The sequence below is a fragment of the Myxine glutinosa genome, chromosome 1 (genome assembly GCF_964187855.1).
Source record: "Myxine glutinosa chromosome 1, kmMyxGlut1.1, whole genome shotgun sequence".
Classification (NCBI taxonomy): Eukaryota; Metazoa; Chordata; class Myxini; order Myxiniformes; family Myxinidae; genus Myxine; species Myxine glutinosa.
The window spans coordinates 3,181,394-3,201,004 of NC_136261.1; the positions used below are offsets into that span (position 1 = coordinate 3,181,394).

Genomic DNA, 19,611 nt, shown 5'->3' on the forward strand with positions numbered 1-19,611 from the left:
ATAATAAAGATATAACTATTGAACAGGGATATTCTATGATTGGCTAACGTGTATGCTTTATGGACTAATTATGGGACGCCCTTTGACCTTTACACTACGGAGGTATTTACAAGGAATCATTACATTTTACAGAGAGTGATATTTACAACAATTTACTATACAATACAACACAATAAAAAAATACAATCCTCATATCCACAACAATATATATATATATACACAAAGAATTAAGTTAAGCACCCCCCCCGTTTTTTTACAACCTCGCACATTACAAGTTTGTTGTCGTCAAAACAGTGTAATATACCCATGATATTGCTATATTTTCTGGAGAAGTGATATTATGGTCACATAAAAACATAACAATCATGCCGTTTTCAATATTTTATTCTGAATAATTTAAGGTGAAATTTTTTGGGAATTTTAGGCATATTTTCACCTCAATTTAAGTATGGAGCTATAGGTCCATCACGGACAGTGTGGATGACGTTTATGTTTTCTAACGTACAGTCATTGTTCTGAGAAGACCTCTAGCGATCTTTGCGTCAATAACGTGTGTAGGACCCACGTGATCGGATCACTGACTCAACCCTACGTCTCATAGACCCTGTAAGCCGTCGTATGCGTTGCTGTGGCAGGTTGAACCCCCTCGAGCACGTTTGGGACCTGTTGGGACGACAAATTGCGAAGATGGTCCCTCCAATAGCCAATCTGGATGAATTGGAACGTGCATTACATCGGGAATGGAACAACCTGCCACAGCAACGCATACGACGGCTTACAGGGTCTATGAGACGTAGGGTTGAGTCAGTGATCCGATCACGTGGGTCCTACACACGTTATTGACGCAAAGATCGCTAGAGGTCTTCTCAGAACAATGACTGTACGTTAGAAAACATAAACGTCATCCACACTGTCCGTGATGGACCTATAGCTCCATACTTAAATTGAGGTGAAAATATGCCTAAAATTCCCAAAAAATTTCACCTTAAATTATTCAGAATAAAATATTGAAAACGGCATGATTGTTATGTTTTTATGTGACCATAATATCACTTCTCCAGAAAATATAGCAATATCATGGGTATATTACACTGTTTTGACGACAACAAACTTGTAATGTGCGAGGTTGTAAAAAAACGGGGGGGGGGTGCTTAACTTAATTCTTTGTGTATATATATATAAACACAGTTTGTGTGTGTGTGTGTAATGTTACCGATAGACTCCTAAACGGAGAGGCTTACGTGCTTGATATTTGACATAGACATGGCCATTGAGCGTGGGACGAACATGGCCGAACTCAATATATTTGACGATCCATATTTTTTATTCATATTTACCTCAGCGCACGGAATCAACGGAATCGGAGCAGGTGGGCGCTGATTCGCTCAGAGCGATCACGTGATGAAGCTATGACGCTATGAACGATATGACGCTATGAACGATATGACGCTATGACGCTATGAAAAAAAAAAATCGCTATGAACGCTATGACGCTATGACCGCTATGAAAAAAAAAATCGCTATGACGCTATGAACGCTATTTTTTTAAATTTTTTTTTTGTATACTGAATCGAGGCTCGTGAAAGAGCTAACATTTATTTCACAAACAAATCAACCAGACAAACAAAATATACAAAAAGAGGGAGCGGAAGACAAGATGGGGAGAGAAGGGGAAGCACACAACCACAACATTTGAGAGCAGGGAGAAGTGTGGGAGGGAGAGGGCTTGGGGGCAGGAGGTGTGGGAAGGGGAGGGGGGGGGGAGGAGAGGTATAAAACACAAGGGGACCGAAATTAGCGGGGGTAGAAAAGATCAAGGTTTTGGATGGGGGAGGATAAGAGATGGTGGTGAACAGCTGTTTTAAAGACCTGGAGGGTGGAGTGGTATTGAAGAGAGTGAGGGAGTTTGTTCCAGAGGCGGGAGAAAAGAGGAATGAAGGAGTGAAGGTGAGCAGAAAGTCTTGATTTTGGCAGTTTAACCATAAGAGGGTTGCTGTTACTTTAACAGGGTTGCTTTAACCATAAGAGGTTGAAGCTGTTACATGATGAGTAACAGCTTCATAGTGACCACGTCAACTATGACGCTATGAACGCTATGACGCTATGAAAAAAAAATCGCTATGACGCTATGAAAAAAAAAAAAATCGCTCGCTTTGCCAAGGGGCTCGCTCTCCCCTCCCCTCCCCTCACCCTCCTCTCCCCCTCCCCCTCCCCCGCCCGGCAATGCCGGGTACCTCTGCTAATATATATATATATATATATATATATATATATATACATATATATTTATATATATATATATATATATATATATATATATATATATATATATGTGTATATATGTATATGTATATATATATATATATGTATATATATATGTATATATCTATATCTATATGTATATATATATATATATATATATATATATATATATATATATATATATATATATATATATATATATATATATATATATACATATACATATACATATACATATATATATATATACATACACACACACACAGGGTGTTTCAAAAAGATTGATACAACTATGACTTCCTGCCATTTCTTTGTTTTTTGACCGATACCGTTTTCTTTTTCAGGGTTTGGTGGTATTTTTTCCCTGGGATTGCTAGCTCCGTAGCTCAACTATGCCATTGACAGTGGTGCAGAAGACAAAAATGGTGGCTCTGTGGTATGAGACTAAATCATATTTGTATAACATTTTCTGGGTGGCAGAACCACCTGAGGAAGGAGATCACGGAGGTACTTGAAAGGGCCTGAGGTCACATGCTTCTGCGCCTTCAATGCCAGATGGGGAATGCGTGGGCCTTACTGGTTTGAGAATGACAGCAGCAGGGCGGTGACTATCAACGGTGAGCGCTACCAGTCCGTACCCCAGAAGTTCCATCATGATCTAGCCCAAAAGGTCACCCCAAACCAGCTCAGTACGACCTGGTTTATGCAGGATGGTGCATCTCCGCATGGAGCTGGTGACACCGTCACTTTCCTGCAGCAACTCTTCAGAAACAGCCTTGTTGCCCTGTGTACCGTTCATGACTGGGCACCCCATAGCCCAGACTTGAACCCTCTGGACTACTAATTCTGGGGGGGCTGTGTGGAAGTCATTTTTGGCCTTCCTTATGATTGGGTATTAATGATGTTCCTTCGATAAAGTGACTCGTAGCCATATTGCTTGTTTGAAGCTTTTGTCTCAGCATGAGATATCACAGAAACATGGATGTTGTTTTGTATAATTATTGAGCCATTGAGGTGCCATAATCTTTAAATATGGAATGCCAAAGAAAGTGCATTTGAAATGATAGAACATGGGTATTCATTTGTATTCAGCTGGAAATGAAGAATGGAGCCTGTGCAACGATCTATGACCTGGTGAGGATGTCAGCTTTTTGGAGATTGCAGACTCGGCTCTTTCTCTGACCAAGAACCCTTTATCCGAGATTGAAACCAGATGTGAATGCCTCAGAGGATGTTTCCCTCCAGCTTTAAACAGTGACCTTTCTTGACCTTCAGTAATTTGTGCAACTCCTGCAAGCATATTGGTGGCTTCATGATGGGTAACAGCTTCATGAGATGCCAGCGAGTCTGACCTCGATCAACTCCTCCATGCCCTTAGGCCCCTCCCTGGGAACATCAAAGGATTTTGCTCTTTTAAGAAGGGAACTCTGCAAGAGAATTTTCAGAGAACTCTACTAACTGTTGTAATGCTGTGTGTAATGAAATTGTACCTAAGTTGAACCCAGGTGTTATGCTCTCTCCAACCACTGAGAGGTGTCTATAAGAACTCGGACGACCATCGCTCCGTATCATTCTTGTGACATACTCTGTGACAGCGTAGACTCGAATGGTGCGTATATTTAGATGAACCAGGCTTGCTTGCACTGATTGTCAATTGCTGGACTTCTCCTTCATTATATAATCCTGATATATTGCATGATCGTATTTTACAGGTGATGCCAGAGATCGAATTCACATTAAACCTATCATTAGGACAATGTTGTGGATTTGACTTCTTACAACAATTAATGCGAATTCTTCTCTTCGTCTTGAACGAGAACGGGACACGAACGAGACCGACATGACTCGTAAGGTGATCCAAGTGCCGATCTTCGGAGCAGATGCTCAGGCGGCGGACGCGGCCGCCTAACTGACACATTGGCTGAAAATCTTGGATAACCAGTTCAAGGCTCAGGCACCCGTCTCCGAAGAAACAAAACTCGAAGTGCTGCAATCAAAGGTGCACCATACCGTGTACATGGCAATTGAATTATGTGAGACATTCGATGCAGCTGTGGCTGAGCTGAAGCGTATTTACATAAAAAAACGAAGCGTGGTCTATGCACGACATTTGCTCGCGATTCGACGACAACAGCCCACGGAGACTTTGGATCAATTTGCTCAAGACATCCGACGCCTACTGAAGGAGAGTACCCCTGAGGTACGCACTCATGAACAAGTCTGTGATGACCTTGTTCGCGATTCTTTCGTCGCAGGTCTTAGGTCACCAGTCGTCAGACATAGACTACTTGAAGAAGCCGATTTGACACTAGCCGAAGCACTCCGGCTATCCCACGTGTACACCGAAGCATGGGAACAATCCGACGCGTATGAACGCCCATACGTCACTGCGGGGACATCTCAACAGACTCGACCGGAGAGAGCTACCGCCGAGGTCGTGGATGCAGCCTCGACACCTCCGCCGGAATTGGAGACCCCGGCCACTCCCGAGGATCCCGATCCGGGCTCGACGGTGGCCGCTGCAGCTGGACCCAAGCCCGGAAGTAACGCTACGTGCTATTTCTGCGGAAATCGGAATCATCCCAGGTCTGTTTGCCCTGCTAAAGATGCGAAGTGTCATTTGTGCTCAATGACGGGACATTTTGCAAAAGTTTGCCGAGCTTCGCGGGACAAACGAGCCCGCTCGACGATGAATGTGCTTATCTCCGAGCCAGTGGTCCGAACGGCGCGCGGCGCGCCTCGCCCGACTTTGAAGGGGATAGCCCCTTTCCGTGGGCCCCGAGCTGAGAGCTCGACCTTGGTGAGACTCGCCGCGCCGACTAAACAAGTGGCGCAAACACTTCGGTACGCGGCGCGACCGTCCTTGGCCGGCATTCTTCCGACACCCTGCCAACTTCCGGGATCGGCCACCCGATCGGCTAATGTTGGCTTTGAAACTCCGCGCGTGGCACGAGCGCCCTCCGGAGGCTGCACGTATGATCTACAAGCTACTTTAACGGCACGAAAGACTTTATCTGGCGTTGGATCCACATGCGAGGCACGAGCGCCTCGCCTCGACGACTCGATAACTACAGGTCCACCTGGCCTGGCTCGTGCTTTAATCCCACTCATGATCGAGGGAATTTTGCGAATGCTTTGATCGACACGGGATCCACGGATAGTTATGTTGATTTTCGACTCGTGCAGAAACATGGATGGCCGATTCTTGGGACAAGACGTCGAATCTTTATGGCCTCTCAGGGGCTATGGCTTAACACAAAAGGGGAATGTCGACTAAAGCTTGTGATTAAGGGTCGAATGTTTCCGGATGTGCATCTAATGGTCTTACCAGCATTATGTGCAGAAGTTTTGCTCGGACCTGATTTTCTCCAGCGACATGGACGTTTGGAAATGGAATTTGGTGGTACTGATACGCTTGCTGTGTGTGCTCTTGCAGGGATAGAAATTGAGCCACTGTCGCTGTTCCCCAATATGACCACGGACTGCACACCTGTCGCGGTTAAATCGCGACGCTACTCACGAGCTGACGTGCAATTCATTGCGGAAGAAACGGCCCATCTACTAAAGGAAGGTATCATAGAACCGAGTCGGACGCCAGGGCGGGCCCAAGTTCTGGTGGTACGAAGCGAATCGCATCGCAAACGCATGGTCATCGACTATTAGCAGACGATTAATCGGTTTACACAGCTGGACGCCTACCCACTCCCGGGAATGGACTCCCTGGTTCGACAGGTGGCACAGTATTCGGTCTATAGCACTCTCGATCTGCGTAGTGCGTATCATCAAATCCCCATCTCCGAGGCAGATCGCATCTATGCAGCGTTTGAATCGGGTCAGGGGTTATACCAGTTCACCCGGCTACCTTTTGGGGTCACGAACGGGGTCGCTTGTTTTCAGAGGGCTATGGACGACCTCATCGCTAAGGAGAACTTGACCGATGTCTTTGTTTATCTGGATAATATCACGGTTTGCGGGTATGACCAGGAACATCATGATGCTAATCTGAAGCGCTTCCTCGAGGTCGCGCAGAGGTATCGCTTAACTATGAATGAGGCTAAATGTCGTTACTCCGCTCGCACAATAGATCTTCTGGGGTACACCGTGACCCACGGCTCGGTTGCTCCACATAAGGAGCGTCTGCGACCCTTGCTCGACATGGCACCGCCCTGCGATCGTGCTTCGTTGAAGCGTGCTCTCAGGCTGTTCGCTCATTATTGTAAGTGGGCACAAAATTTCTCCACGAAGCTCCGCCCACTTGTGGACTGCGAAGCGTTCCCCATGAGCCTTGCCGCCAAGGCCGCTTTCCATAGCCTTAAGTCCGACATCGCTGGCGCCGCTGTGGCGACGATTGATGAAAATAAATCTTTTGTTTTGGAAAGTGATGCGTTGGATCATGCCATAGCTGCAACTCTCTCCCAAGGGGGGTGCCCTGTGGCCTTCTTTTCGCGAACTCTCTCCTCCGCTAAGCGGAGACATTCGTCTGTCGAAAAGGAGGCGTATGCCATCGTCGAGTCAATTCGGCGTTGGCGTCCCTATTTGCTTGGATGATGCTTCCAAATTATCACGGACCAACAGAGCGTTGCGTTTATGTACGACACCCAGCATGCTCAACGCATTAAGAATGAGAAAATCACTCGCTGGCGGATCGAACTCGCCGATTTCTGCTACACAATCAAATATCGCCCTGGGTGGGATAACCTGGTTGCCGACGCCTTGTCGCGGCCGCCGACGTGTGCGAGTCTCATATCTTTTGAGGACCTGCGCGCTTTGCACGACACCTTGTGCCATCCCGGGGTGACGCATTTCGCTCATTTTGTGCGTAGTCGTAACTTGCCCTACTCGGTTGAGGATGTTCGTCAAATCTGTCGCGCTTGTTCTGTATGTGCAGAACTCAAACCGCGCTTCTACAACCCTCCTATGGGGACGCTGGTCCGAGCTACTAGGCCGTGGAAGAGATTGGCGATGGATTTCAAAGGGCCACTGCCGGCATCACCGGCTTGGAGTACCTGCTCACAATCGTTGATGAGTTCTTGAGATTCCCTTTCGTAGATATGACAGCCGCCACGGTTATCCGGTGCCTGCAGAACTTGTTTTCTATGTTTGGGAATCCAGCTTACGTGCATACCGATCGGGGTGCGGTGTTCCTGTCCCAGGAAGTGAGGAACTTCTTACTCCAGCATAATGTCGCTTCTAGCTATACCACTCCGTATAGGCCGCAGGCGAATGGACAGGTCGAACGCTTCAATGGTGTTATATGGAGAGCCGTTACGCTGAGCCTTAAGTCCCTCGGCCGAGGCCTAGACAAATGGGCTTGGTCACTACCTGCGGCACTGAACTCAATCAGGACTTTACTGGGTACGGCTACCAATCAAACTCCCCACAAACGGATGTTTCATCACCCGAGGAGTTCGGGTAGTACCTGATCTTTACCTAGTTGGCTTGCGGAGCCGGGACCGGCTTTCCTCAAACGTGCTGTTTGCATGAGTAAGTATGATCCACCAGTGGATAAGGTGCAGGTACTCCAAGCTAATCCCGAGCATGCTCGTGTGTTGATGTCTGATGGACGGGAGTCAACTGTCTCCGTCCGCCACCTGGCCCCTTGTGGGGAAATTGACGAACCAATTTACGGACTCTCCCGTTGCTCCGCCTGTGGAGTATCTGCCGGCCCTCTCACCGCTAAACGCACCCGAATCTGTAGGCTCGGTGGTGCCACTTCCGTCACCTGATTTAGGCGGCTATCTGATGCAGGGGACTCCGGTCTTGGGGATGTAGTACCCGGTAGTTTCCGGACCCGTACCGGAAGGGAGATTCGTCGCCCCTATCGCTATGGATGGACCGACTGACATGGACGGACAATTGCTGCCCCGACTATTATGCTACTGCGTGCTTGATTCCTGCCTTAGTGGAAGTGTCGTTTTAACGGCGGGGAGAATGTAATGAAATTGTACCTAAGTTGAACCCAGGTGTTATGCTCTCTCCAACCACTGAGAGGCGTCTATAAGAACTCGGACGACCATCGCTCCGGATCATTCTTGTGACATATAATCTGTGACAGCGTAGACTCGAATGGTGCGTATATTTAGATGAACCAGGCCTGCTTGCACTGATTGTCAATTGCTGGACTTCTCCTTAATTATATAATCCTGATATATTGCATGATCGTATTTTACAGGTGTTGCCAGAGATCGAATTCGCATTAAACCTATCATTAGGACAATGTTGTGGATTTGACTTCTTACAACACTGTGTATTGTGTTATGTAGTTTGGTTCTGTGTCGAGTCGGGTTTCCTCTGCAATTGGGAAATAAATCTCTTTCAAACCTGAAGGAAAATGTCTTTGGACCGTGTTTCGTCGAGTATCTAAATACATCTCCAACAGCTGCCCAGGGCTTTGTCTGTGTCAACTGCCCTGCCACACTGGATGATCTGAAGCCAGGAGGTGTCAGACTACCTCCAAGGCAGTGCCACATGGGACCTACAGGAAAGTTGGACAGAACTTTGTCAGGATCAATGTCTGTCGAAACCGTGGAGGGGCACACATGGAGAACATCAATTGCAAGGATTTTGCATAAATGCCAATTTCAGACATTGGGCTCTCACTAACTTGAGCAGTGATTTACTGCAATAGCAATCATTGATAGAAAATACCATGTCATAAGCTTTAAATAAAAGTTTAGTTCATGCTCCTGAGATTTCTGTTTCTTTGTAAATAAACGTTTAAAGTTGTATCACTCTTTTTGAAACACCTTGTATATACACACACAATTCCCAATTCCACTTTGGATCATATGCAGTTCCTTCCATTCTCCACATATTCATCTTTCCATCGCTTTCGTAAAGGTTTATCTTGGTCTCATCTGCTAATAAACTTTGTTCCAGGACTCACTGGCTCACCTCTGTACTTCTTTGCAAATTCGAATCTGACCATTCTAGTTTTGGTGCTGATGAGAGAGGTTTGCATCATGTGGTGTTGGCTTTGTAATTCTGCTGTCCAAGCCTTCTGCGAAAGGTAGATTGTGATACTTTCACCCCTGCACTCTGGAGGCTGGTGGTGATGCCACTGACGGTTGTTTTGGTGTTTTTATTCACAGCTCTGATGACTTTTCTGTCATCAATTGCAGTTGTTTTCTTTGGTCGACCTGGTCATTGTCTATTGTTTAGTATGCTTGTGGTTTTTCTTTTTCAAGATATTCCAAATTATTGTGTTTGCTGTGCCCAATTTTGTGCTTTGGTCTAATTGAAATATTCTGTTCTTTCAGCTTCCAAATTGTTTGGTTTTCTTTCATAAACAGTTCTCTGGGCTTCATGTTGGTTTATGCTGACTGACTCCAAAGGCAGATTCCCAAAGCAAAGGCTAAAACCAAGACTCGACATTCACAGCTCCTTCATGTGTAAACAATCTATGCAACAAGAAGCACCTGAACAACAGGAAACACCCGTCAGTAATCTGTTGTAATACTTATGCTTACCTGAGATGGGGGGACTGAACATAAAAAGTCCTATTGTTCGACAATGGTAAAACATATAAACATAGAAATACCAGTAAGTAAAAGATGACCTTCTGTACTCCTGCCTCGTATTCAACTTTTGATCTCAAATCCAAATTTCTTGAGTATAGAGCAACAAATTATTTGATTTCACTGTTCCAATACTTATAGAGGGTACTGTGTGCACAAAAACATTTGTTAGTATTGTTGAATAATTTAGTAAGTTAGAAATGAATATAGTACTCGTATTAAGCTATCATTCCCCATCCCTGGTGTTGGGCCAGCGGCTAGGGTGCCAGCTTAGGATCCTGGGTTCGAATCCCGGTCGATCGCTGAATTAACGCCAGGGGGGTTGACTCAGCCTGTCATCCTTTCGAGGTCGGCTAATCGAGTACCAGTTCACTGGTAATTCCCTGTTTGTCGTAAAAAGGCGGAAAAAGGGTTGGCGGCAGGAACAGCATCCGGCCGTAAAACATTGCTTCAAAAAGGGGACCAAAAAACAACAACAACCACGGTTCCCGAAAAAGGCCAACCCCCGCTTTGCGGGGAAAAATGTCCTCTAAAGGTGGTTATTTTTTTTTTTTAATATTAAGCCATCATTCCCATTTTGCCCATGAATGCAATCTTGCAGATGAGTGTTTGTTTTGCTGTGGACTTGTTTTGTGCTGACGTGACATGACATGATCGGATCCAATCATAAACTTTATTGCTTGCCCCAAGCTTGGTAACTTGTTCGTAGTTTTGTTATGTATTTCTATTTGTGCTTCAGGTTTCTTCTACAATGGATTTACTTGGACTCTTCAAGAAGCTGGGTGAGTCGTAACACGAGGGAACGCACACGTGTTCAGTAGATTTAGACCTCTGTGGTTTTATGTTCATTCAGAAACAATCTCTGATTCTCTGAAAACCTTTTATGTCATTTTTTGAGCTTCGACAAGTGAAGTGAAGTGAAGTGACAAGTGAAGAAGCAAAATGTGAGGAGTAGGGACAAATCTGGCTATCTTCAACTTGGCTGTTAAAAGTGGTTGGTTCCTCCACCCCTCCCCCAGGCTGTTAAATGTGGTTGGTTCCTCCACTCCTCCCCCAGGCTGTTAAAAGTGGTTGGTTCCTCCACCCCTCCCCCAGGCTGTTAAATGTGGTTGGTTCCTCCACTCCTCTCCCAGGCTGTTAAATGTGGTTGGTTCCTCCACCCTTCCCCCAGGCTGTTAAATGTGGTTGGTTCCTCCATCCTTCCCCCAGGCTGTTAAATGTGGTTGGTGCCTCCACCCCTCCCCCAGGCTGTTAAATGTGGTTGGTTCCTCCATCCTTCCCCCAGGCTGTTAAATGTGGTTGGTGCCTCCACCCTTCCCCCAGGCTGTTAAATGTGGTTGGTTCCTCCACTCCTCTCCCAGGCTGTTAAATGTGGTTGGTGCCTCCACCCCTCCCCCAGGCTGTTAAATGTGGTTGGTTCCTCCACCCTTCCCCCAGGCTGTTAAATGTGGTTGGTTCCTCCATCCTTCCCCCAGGCTGTTAAATGTGGTTGGTTCCTCCATCCTTCCCCCAGGCTGTTAAATGTGGTTGGTTCCTCCATCCTTCCCCCAGGCTGTTAAATGTGGTTGGTGCCTCCACCCCTCCCCCAGGCTGTTAAATGTGGTTGGTTCCTCCACCCTTCCCCCAGGCTGTTAAATGTGGTTGGTTCCTCCACCCTTCCCCCAGGCTGTTAAATGTGGTTGGTGCCTCCATCCTTCCCCCAGGCTGTTAAATGTGGTTGGTGCCTCCACCCCTCCCCCATGCTGTTAAATGTGGTTGGTTCCTCCACCCTTCCCCCAGGCTGTTAAATGTGGTTGGTTCCTCCACCCCTCCCCCAGGCTGTTAAATGTGGTTGGTGCCTCCACCCCTCCCCCAGGCTGTTAAATGTGGTTGGTGCCTCCACCCCTCCCCCAAGCTGTTAAATGTGGTTGGTTCCTCCACCCTTCCCCCAGGCTGTTAAATGTGGTTGGTTCCTCCACCCCTCCCCCAGGCTGTTAAATGTGGTTGGTTCCTCCACCCCTCCCCCAGGCTGTTAAATGTGGTTGGTTCCTCCACCCTTCCCCCAGGCTGTTAAATGTGGTTGGTTCCTCCACCCTTCCCCCAGGCTGTTAAATGTGGTTGGTTCCTCCACCCTTCCCCCAGGCTGTTAAATGTGGTTGGTTCCTCCACCCTTCCCCCAGGCTGTTAAATGTGGTTGGTTCCTCCACCCTTCCCCAGGCTGTTAAATGTGGTTGGTTCCTCCACCCCTCCCCCAGGCTGTTAAATGTGGTTGGTTCCTCCACCCTTCCCCCAGGCTGTTAAATGTGGTTGGTTCCTCCACTCCTCCCCCAGGCTGTTAAATGTGGTTGGTTCCTCCATCCTTCCCCCAGGCTGTTAAATGTGGTTGGTTCCTCCACCCCTCCCCCAGGCTGTTAAATGTGGTTGGTTCCTCCATCCCTCCCCCAGGCTGTTAAATGTGGTTGGTTCCTCCACCCCTCCCCCAGGCTGTTAAATGTGGTTGGTTCCTCCATCCTTCCCCCAGGCTGTTAAATGTGGTTGGTTCCTCCACCCCTCCCCCAGGCTGTTAAATGTGGTTGGTTCCTCCACCCCTTCCCCAGGCTGTTAAATGTGGTTGGTTCCTCCATCCTTCCCCCAGGCTGTTAAATGTGGTTGGTTCCTCCACCCTTCCCCCAGGCTGTTAAAAGTGGTTGGTTCCTCCACCCTTCCCCCAGGCTGTTAAAAGTGGTTGGTTCCTCCACCCCTCTCCCAGGCTGTTAAATGTGGTTGGTTCCTCCATCCTTCCCCCAGGCTGTTAAATGTGGTTGGTTCCTCCACCCCTCCCCCAGGCTGTTAAATGTGGTTGGTTCCTCCATCCTTCCCCCAGGCTGTTAAATGTGGTTGGTTCCTCCACCCCTCCCCCAGGCTGTTAAATGTGGTTGGTTCCTCCACCCCTTCCCCAGGCTGTTAAATGTGGTTGGTTCCTCCATCCTTCCCCCAGGCTGTTAAATGTGGTTGGTTCCTCCACCCTTCCCCCAGGCTGTTAAAAGTGGTTGGTTCCTCCACCCTTCCCCCAGGCTGTTAAAAGTGGTTGGTTCCTCCACCCCTCTCCCAGGCTGTTAAATGTGGTTGGTTCCTCCACCCCAGGCTGTTAAATGTGGTTGGTTCCTCCACCCCTCCCCCAGGCTGTTAAATATGGTTGGTTCCTCCACCCCTCCGCCAGGCTGTTAAATGTGGTTGGTTCCTCCACCCCTCCGCCAGGCTGTTAAATGTGGTTGGTTCCTCCACCCCTCCCCCAGGCTGTTAAATGTGGTTGGTTTCGCCACCCCTCCCCAGGCTGTTAAATGTGGTTGGTTCCTCCACCCCTCCCCCAGGCTGTTAAATGTGGTTGGTTCCTCCACCCCAGGCTGTTAAATGTGGTTGGTTCCTCCACCCCAGGCTGTTAAATGTGGTTGGTTCCTCCACCCCTCCCCCAGGCTGTTAAATGTGGTTGGTTCCTCCACCCCAGGCTGTTAAATGTGGTTGGTTCCTCCACTCCTCCCCCAGGCTGTTAAATGTGGTTGGTTCCTGCACTCCTCCCCCAGGCTGTTAAATGTGGTTGGTTCCTCCACTCCTCCCCCAGGCTGTTAAAAGTGGTTGGTTCCTCCACCTCTCCAAGGCTGTTAAATGTGGTTGGTTCCTCCACCTCTCCAAGGCTGTTAAATGTGGTTGGTTCCTCCACCTCTCCAAGGCTGTTAAATGTGGTTGGTTCCTCCACCTCTCCAAGGCTGTTAAAAGTGGTTGTTTCCTCCACCTCTCCAAGGCTGTTAAAAGTGGTTGGTTCCTCCACCTCTCCAAGGCTGTTAAATGTGGTTGGTTTCTCCACCCTCCCCCAGGCTGTTAAATGTGGTTGGTTCCTCCACCCCTCCCCAGGCTGTTAAATGTGGTTGGTTCCTCCACCCCTCCCCAGGCTGTTAAAAGTGGTTGGTTTCTCCACCCCTCCCCAGGCTGTTAAATGTGGTTGGTTCCTCCACCCCTCCCCCAGGCTGTTAAATGTGGTTGGTTCCTCCACCCCTCTCCCAGGCTGTTAAATGTGGTTGGTTCCTCCACTCCTCTCCCAGGCTGTTAAATGTGGTTGGTTCCTCCACCCCTCTCCCAGGCTGTTAAATGTGGTTGGTTCCTCCACCCCTCTCCCAGGCTGTTAAATGTGGTTGGTTCCTCCACCCCTCTCCCAGGCTGTTAAATGTGGTTGGTTCCTCCACCCTTCCCCCAGGCTGTTAAATGTGGTTGGTTCCTCCACCCCTCTCCCAGGCTGTTAAATGTGGTTGGTTCCTCCACCCCTCTCCCAGGCTGTTGAATGTGGTTGGTTCCTCCACCCCTCTCCCAGGCTGTTGAATGTGGTTGGTTCCTCCACCCCTCTCCCAGGCTGTTAAATGTGGTTGGTTCCTCCACCCCTCCCAGGCTGTTGAATGTGGTTGGTTCCTCCACCCCTCTCCCAGGCTGTTAAATGTGGTTGGTTCCTCCACCACTCCCAGGCTGTTAAATGTGGTTGGTTCCTCCACCCCTCCCAGGCTGTTGAATGTGGTTGGTTCCTCCACCCCTCTCCCAGGCTGTTAAATGTGGTTGGTTCCTCCACCCCTCCCAGGCTGTTAAATGTGGTTGGTTCCTCCACCCCTCCCAGGCTGTTGAATGTGGTTGGTTCCTCCACCCCTCTCCCAGGCTGTTGAATGTGGTTGGTTCCTCCACCCCTCTCCCAGGCTGTTAAATGTGGTTGGTTCCTCCACCCCTCCCAGGCTGTTGAATGTGGTTGGTTCCTCCACCCCTCTCCCAGGCTGTTGAATGTGGTTGGTTCCTCCACCCCTCTCCCAGGCTGTTAAATGTGGTTGGTTCCTCCACCCCTCCCAGGCTGTTGAATGTGGTTGGTTCCTCCACCCCTCCCAGGCTGTTGAATGTGGTTGGTTCCTCCACCCCTCTCCCAGGCTGTTAAATGTGGTTGGTTCCTCCACCCCTCCCAGGCTGTTGAATGTGGTTGGTTCCTCCACCCCTCTCCCAGGCTGTTGAATGTGGTTGATTAGTTGTTTCTCCAAAAACACCCGATTTAAAACATGTCAAAACATAAGGATGGAATCCATACAGGAATAACAAAACATATAAAACAGTAAGCACAGTAAATTCGCTAATATTATGAAAGTATTTATAATTATCTTCAAAATAAGTCGCACAAATACAAATCGTGACACTAGCTGATGGGAAGCTCCACATTTTCTGATCGGCCAATTGTGAAGTCGGGCGCGGCCATCTTGTGGCCTACCCCGAAACGATGCTGCTCCAGTGGGTGATACGCACTCATGTCCGCATTCAGTCTCACTGATGATCTGTAGACGTTTATCTTGTATTCTTTATGAACTCTTTTATTATCCCCCTCAAAAAACAAACAAACAAGAACAAAACATTTAAACAATGTGAAAACATAGGGATAAAATCTCAGAGAAACAACCAAACAAGGTCGGAATGTCACCACAATACGACACCACAATCCTCTTGTGGATTACCATCATGACGTCTTTTGACGTTATTCCATCACCATTTCACAACAAAAGTAAAACGTCAATATGTCTTGATGTTAATGCATGAGAGGATTGTGGTGTCGTATTGTGGTGCCATTCCGACCTTGTTTGGTTGTTTCTTTGAGATTTTATCGCTGTTTTCACATTTTAAAAAATGTTTTTTTTTGTACAAGTACAACTGTCCCTTCTTTAATCTACTTTTATTTATTTCGATATTGTTTGTTTGTAATTCGCGAAGACATGTATTAATTGTATTTCCTTGGAGTTGTATTGCCTTCTGGTTGATTTAGTGAATTCTGAAAAGGATGGAGTGAATTCAGGGGAATGCAATGTGCATGTGCAGGACATGACCTCGAGGAGATCAGAAGTCGATCCTTGAGGAACCTGTTGTTGAAGATTGAACATGGATTGGTGGTGGATGCTGATCTGATACATGACGAGGTTCTTCTTGCTGCTTTGCTGCGATGGTTTTCCTTTCCGACGGTGCCTATGCAGGCCGAGGTTTTGGGCCTGTTACGAAGGCTGGCGTCGGTAAGCATCACCACGTAACATTGAGCGGAGTTTATCCGATTTGAGTCGACCACCGCCCCTTTAGCGCCACGTGCTTGAACCGTCCGGTATGTGCTGACCCGCAGCATGGAGCGGCCGCCCGTTTGCTGGCCGATTTCGGGGCCGTGGAACTCATGGCTCGTTTGAGACCAGGCTTGCAGGCCCACCTTCGAGCGGAGGTGGATGCCGTCGTGGACTTTGTCTTACACGTTCATGTTGTGTCTAATGATCAGTCTGATACGATTGTTCAACCTTTGGGCTGCTTGTCAAGAAGTGCAGCAGGTGAAGTACCTTCAATCTTTTCTTGTACATGTCTAGAGCTTGGAAAGTAAACATAAAATGTTATTTAAAAAGTTAAAATGTCACATGCACACTGTTTTGTATTTTCTACAGTGCTGTGCATGTCGCAGGTAAAGATCGTTACATATTTCATGCATCCCCCAATGTTAACTGCACACACAAAGTTTCATTGAAAAATTTGTCCGTAATTGCATTTTTCATTGCAGTAGAACCTCGACATTCGTGGGGGGATACGTGCCTGAAAACTACCGTGAATCGGTGAATGTCGGGGCAATATTTCAATGGGGAAAAGGGGGATAGGTTCCCGGAGGTTTATGATTCAGAAGGGAAATTTTTTCAAGTTTATGAAGACAAATGCACATAATTGATTTCATTAAAAATGTTTACAAAGAAAAATACTACAAACCATTCAAAAAGGTTAGCTCATTCTTTTTGCTGCAGTTGTCGTGTTATTTATCGTGCAAGGAAGTTTGTTTTGCTTCGAACTTGCGTTGTGCCCAAGGCGTATCTCGATCTCAGAAATAGTTGCCGTTTTAACTGCTCGGAGTTTCAGCTTGACGGAAGATACAGTATTCTGTGTTATCTTACGGAGATCGAGGTCGAGTTTAAATTGCATAATTTTAAGCGTGCTGCCTTCACAGTCCTTGTGCTGGAATTTCATTTCACTTTAGATCCATAATTTTACTCTAGAAAATAAAAGTTCATTTTTACTTATCATACCATGATCCAGCCTCGCGAAACTGCGCAATATTTACACCATTTTTGCACTTTAATCTTGTGCAGATGATAGGAATAACAAAACTTAAAACTAAACAACAGATACATAATTATACGAGAACAACACTCAGTAGAGCACATGCCTTCCTTCGCCAGGCTGAACAGTTTGTTTTGTATCCCAATAATAGGCCGGATCTGGATTTGGACCTGAACCAAAATCTAATCGGCTTGCTCTTGTCACCAAACCATCTCGTCCACCAAGTTTAGTCATAACTCGTCCATAACTTTTTAAATATCATGTTATTTATCGCTTTTCGCTCGATCTCTCAATGTTGAAGAATCACTTATAATTCTCGTATCCGAATCCATATTCAGTTCTTCACCAAAATCAAATCGATTTGGTCTTGTCACACACCCAACCAGTCCACCAAGTTTCGTCCAAATCCGTCCATTAGTTTTTTTTTTTTTTTTTTTTTTTTTTTTTTTTTACACACCCAACCAGTCCACCAAGTTTCGTCCAAATCCGTCCATTAATTTTTTGAGATATCGTGCTATGTATCAGTTTTAGCCCTATCATTTAATGGTGAAGAATCACTTTAAAATTATACTAGCTGGATCCGAATCTGGATCATCACCAAAATTGAACCAATTCTTCCTTATCCCATATACAACCTCTGCACCAAATGTCGTCCAAATCTGTCCACAACTTTTTGAGATATTCTGATATATGTCATTTTGGCCCTATCTCCCAATGGTGAAGAATCACTTAGAAAAGAAAAACTTAGAAAAAGGAGCCCTCGCTCCAATCCCCTCGCCGTTCGCACATGAGGTCCCGCCCGTTCACAGCACCGAGCCTCGCTCCTGCACCACGCAGATGGTGAACCAATGACCATCAGGACCTCTCAAGACCAAGAAGGGAAGCGCAGAGACAAGCGACCAGCGAAGAAGCCCAGAGCGAAGAGGAAACCACAAGCGCGAGGAAGCCAGGAGAGAGCTGGTAGCTGAGAGCTGCTCAAAATGTCGTGCAGCGCCCCCTTTTGTAACCTGGGTTATGACGTCGGTCTCGGCGCACCCCCCAATCAGCGCCTCATAGCTTCCCCCCGTTCACCGAACCTTCCAGCGCCTTCCCTCCAATGAACCACCTCTTCCTCCTTTGTGTCTTCGTGCCTCCCACCCTGATTGGCTGGAGGTTCGCACCTTCCGCGCCAACCAATCACGCGTTCCCTGTGGCGTGGTTATTGCTCGTGTCACGCGATGTTGCTAGGCCTGCCGGAGGTGTGGCTGGCGGCGGCCATCCGGCAGTGCCCCGATCTGGCTTCCTGCCCTGTCTTCTTCCGAAGTCATTGCAATAAGGGAGGGGAATATTAATTAATGTGTGTACTAAATGACCTATCTAAGTGTTTAAAGGTGTGCGTTGCCAAAACGGACAAAGGAATGATGACCAGGTCTGACAAACAAGGGGTGTTATCTTATTCCCTACACTCTTTAACACCCGAACATCCTTGTATATTCACAGGTATACTCTTATCCTGGCAAACTGCCTAAAAACACAGAACTTATTACAGGTAGATTCCCTATCGCGACAGTCGAATACCTACCAATACAGATCTACCTAACTCTAGATATTCCTTACCTAAATTCATAACACAGCCCCCCCCCCCCCGCCCCACCCCCCGGAAGCTAGGTTCACTGCAGGCGCTACCAATACCATTCCAGTCTTAACACTTACTGTCTCACACTTAGCCTACAAAATAAATCAGGAGGGCTGTGGGAAGTGAGCCGGACTTCCTACCTATTCTCCATAACATGCTAATCCCCTTAACAATCATGCAAATATGTACAATGATCTTATTCGTTGTTCCTGCAGAGGGAGGAAACAAACAACACTCAAAATCTACTTAACCAGAAACTTATCCTTATTCAAAAATTCCAAAACTCTTAAACATTTATACAACCCCGGTCTACAGACCGTGTCCCCCGGTGGATGCCACAAGACCCAACCTTACCTGCGGGGCCATCCCAATGCACCCCTACATTTCCACGGGCCCTGTCCAGGTGTTACAGGTGAGTGACATGGCTCGGTGGATTTCGCCCTCATTCGTACAACACAACCGCTTAACCACTCCCAGACATTCCAAAACTCATTACACACAAAATCATTTCGAGCACTTATTTCATCCCCCTGCAGGACCATGGCATTGATGTCATATATATGTGTGTGCATCATTTCTCCGAGGCAGCGGGGAGGAACCGCACAACAAGATTGTGGGGGCGCTTCAGGCTGTGGTGCCCGCAGTCCCAAACACAAGTCAACCGACTCGCAAGTTCATTGCCCCCCCCCCCCCTTTACCTCTTGGCCCCGTGACAGCCCAACAGCTCTTTCCGCCGTTGCCCCGCCGGTGGTGGTCTCCACACACCACGCTCCGTTGCCTCCTGCTTCCGCGCAGCTCCTCAGGTCGCCGGGGGTCTCCTTTGCCCCACGGCGCTCAACCAGACTCTCCACCGGCGAGCTCCAATTTCCAGATACCACTGGCTGCCAGGGGTAATTGCCGCAGAGGGGGCCGCAGGCATCGCTCCTCAGAGCTTGGTGTGTACCTGCGGACACACACACCTTCCCCACCCACAAGATCCCAAAACACATTTCCTCCCCCGCTGCCATTCAATTCTCCCAGCACAATTCCGAGCAGATGGTACAAAAGATGTTACACGAGTTGCCATGGCCTGCTTCATGTGAAATCCCATTCACAGTTAAATCACTACATTTC

General features: G+C 47.6%; 1 protein-coding gene across 1 annotated transcript in view; it reads left to right on the top strand.

Annotated features, from left to right (window-relative positions):
* Positions 1-19,611, top strand: part of RTTN (rotatin) — a 362,213-nt gene that overhangs the window by 14,944 nt on the left and 327,658 nt on the right. The window contains exons 2-4 of the mRNA XM_078776353.1: positions 10,519-10,561; positions 15,624-15,811; positions 15,916-16,111. Coding sequence (XP_078632479.1) covers positions 10,531-10,561; positions 15,624-15,811; positions 15,916-16,111 — 415 coding nt within the window. The 5' untranslated portion in view covers positions 10,519-10,530. The remainder of the gene's footprint in view (positions 1-10,518; positions 10,562-15,623; positions 15,812-15,915; positions 16,112-19,611) is intronic.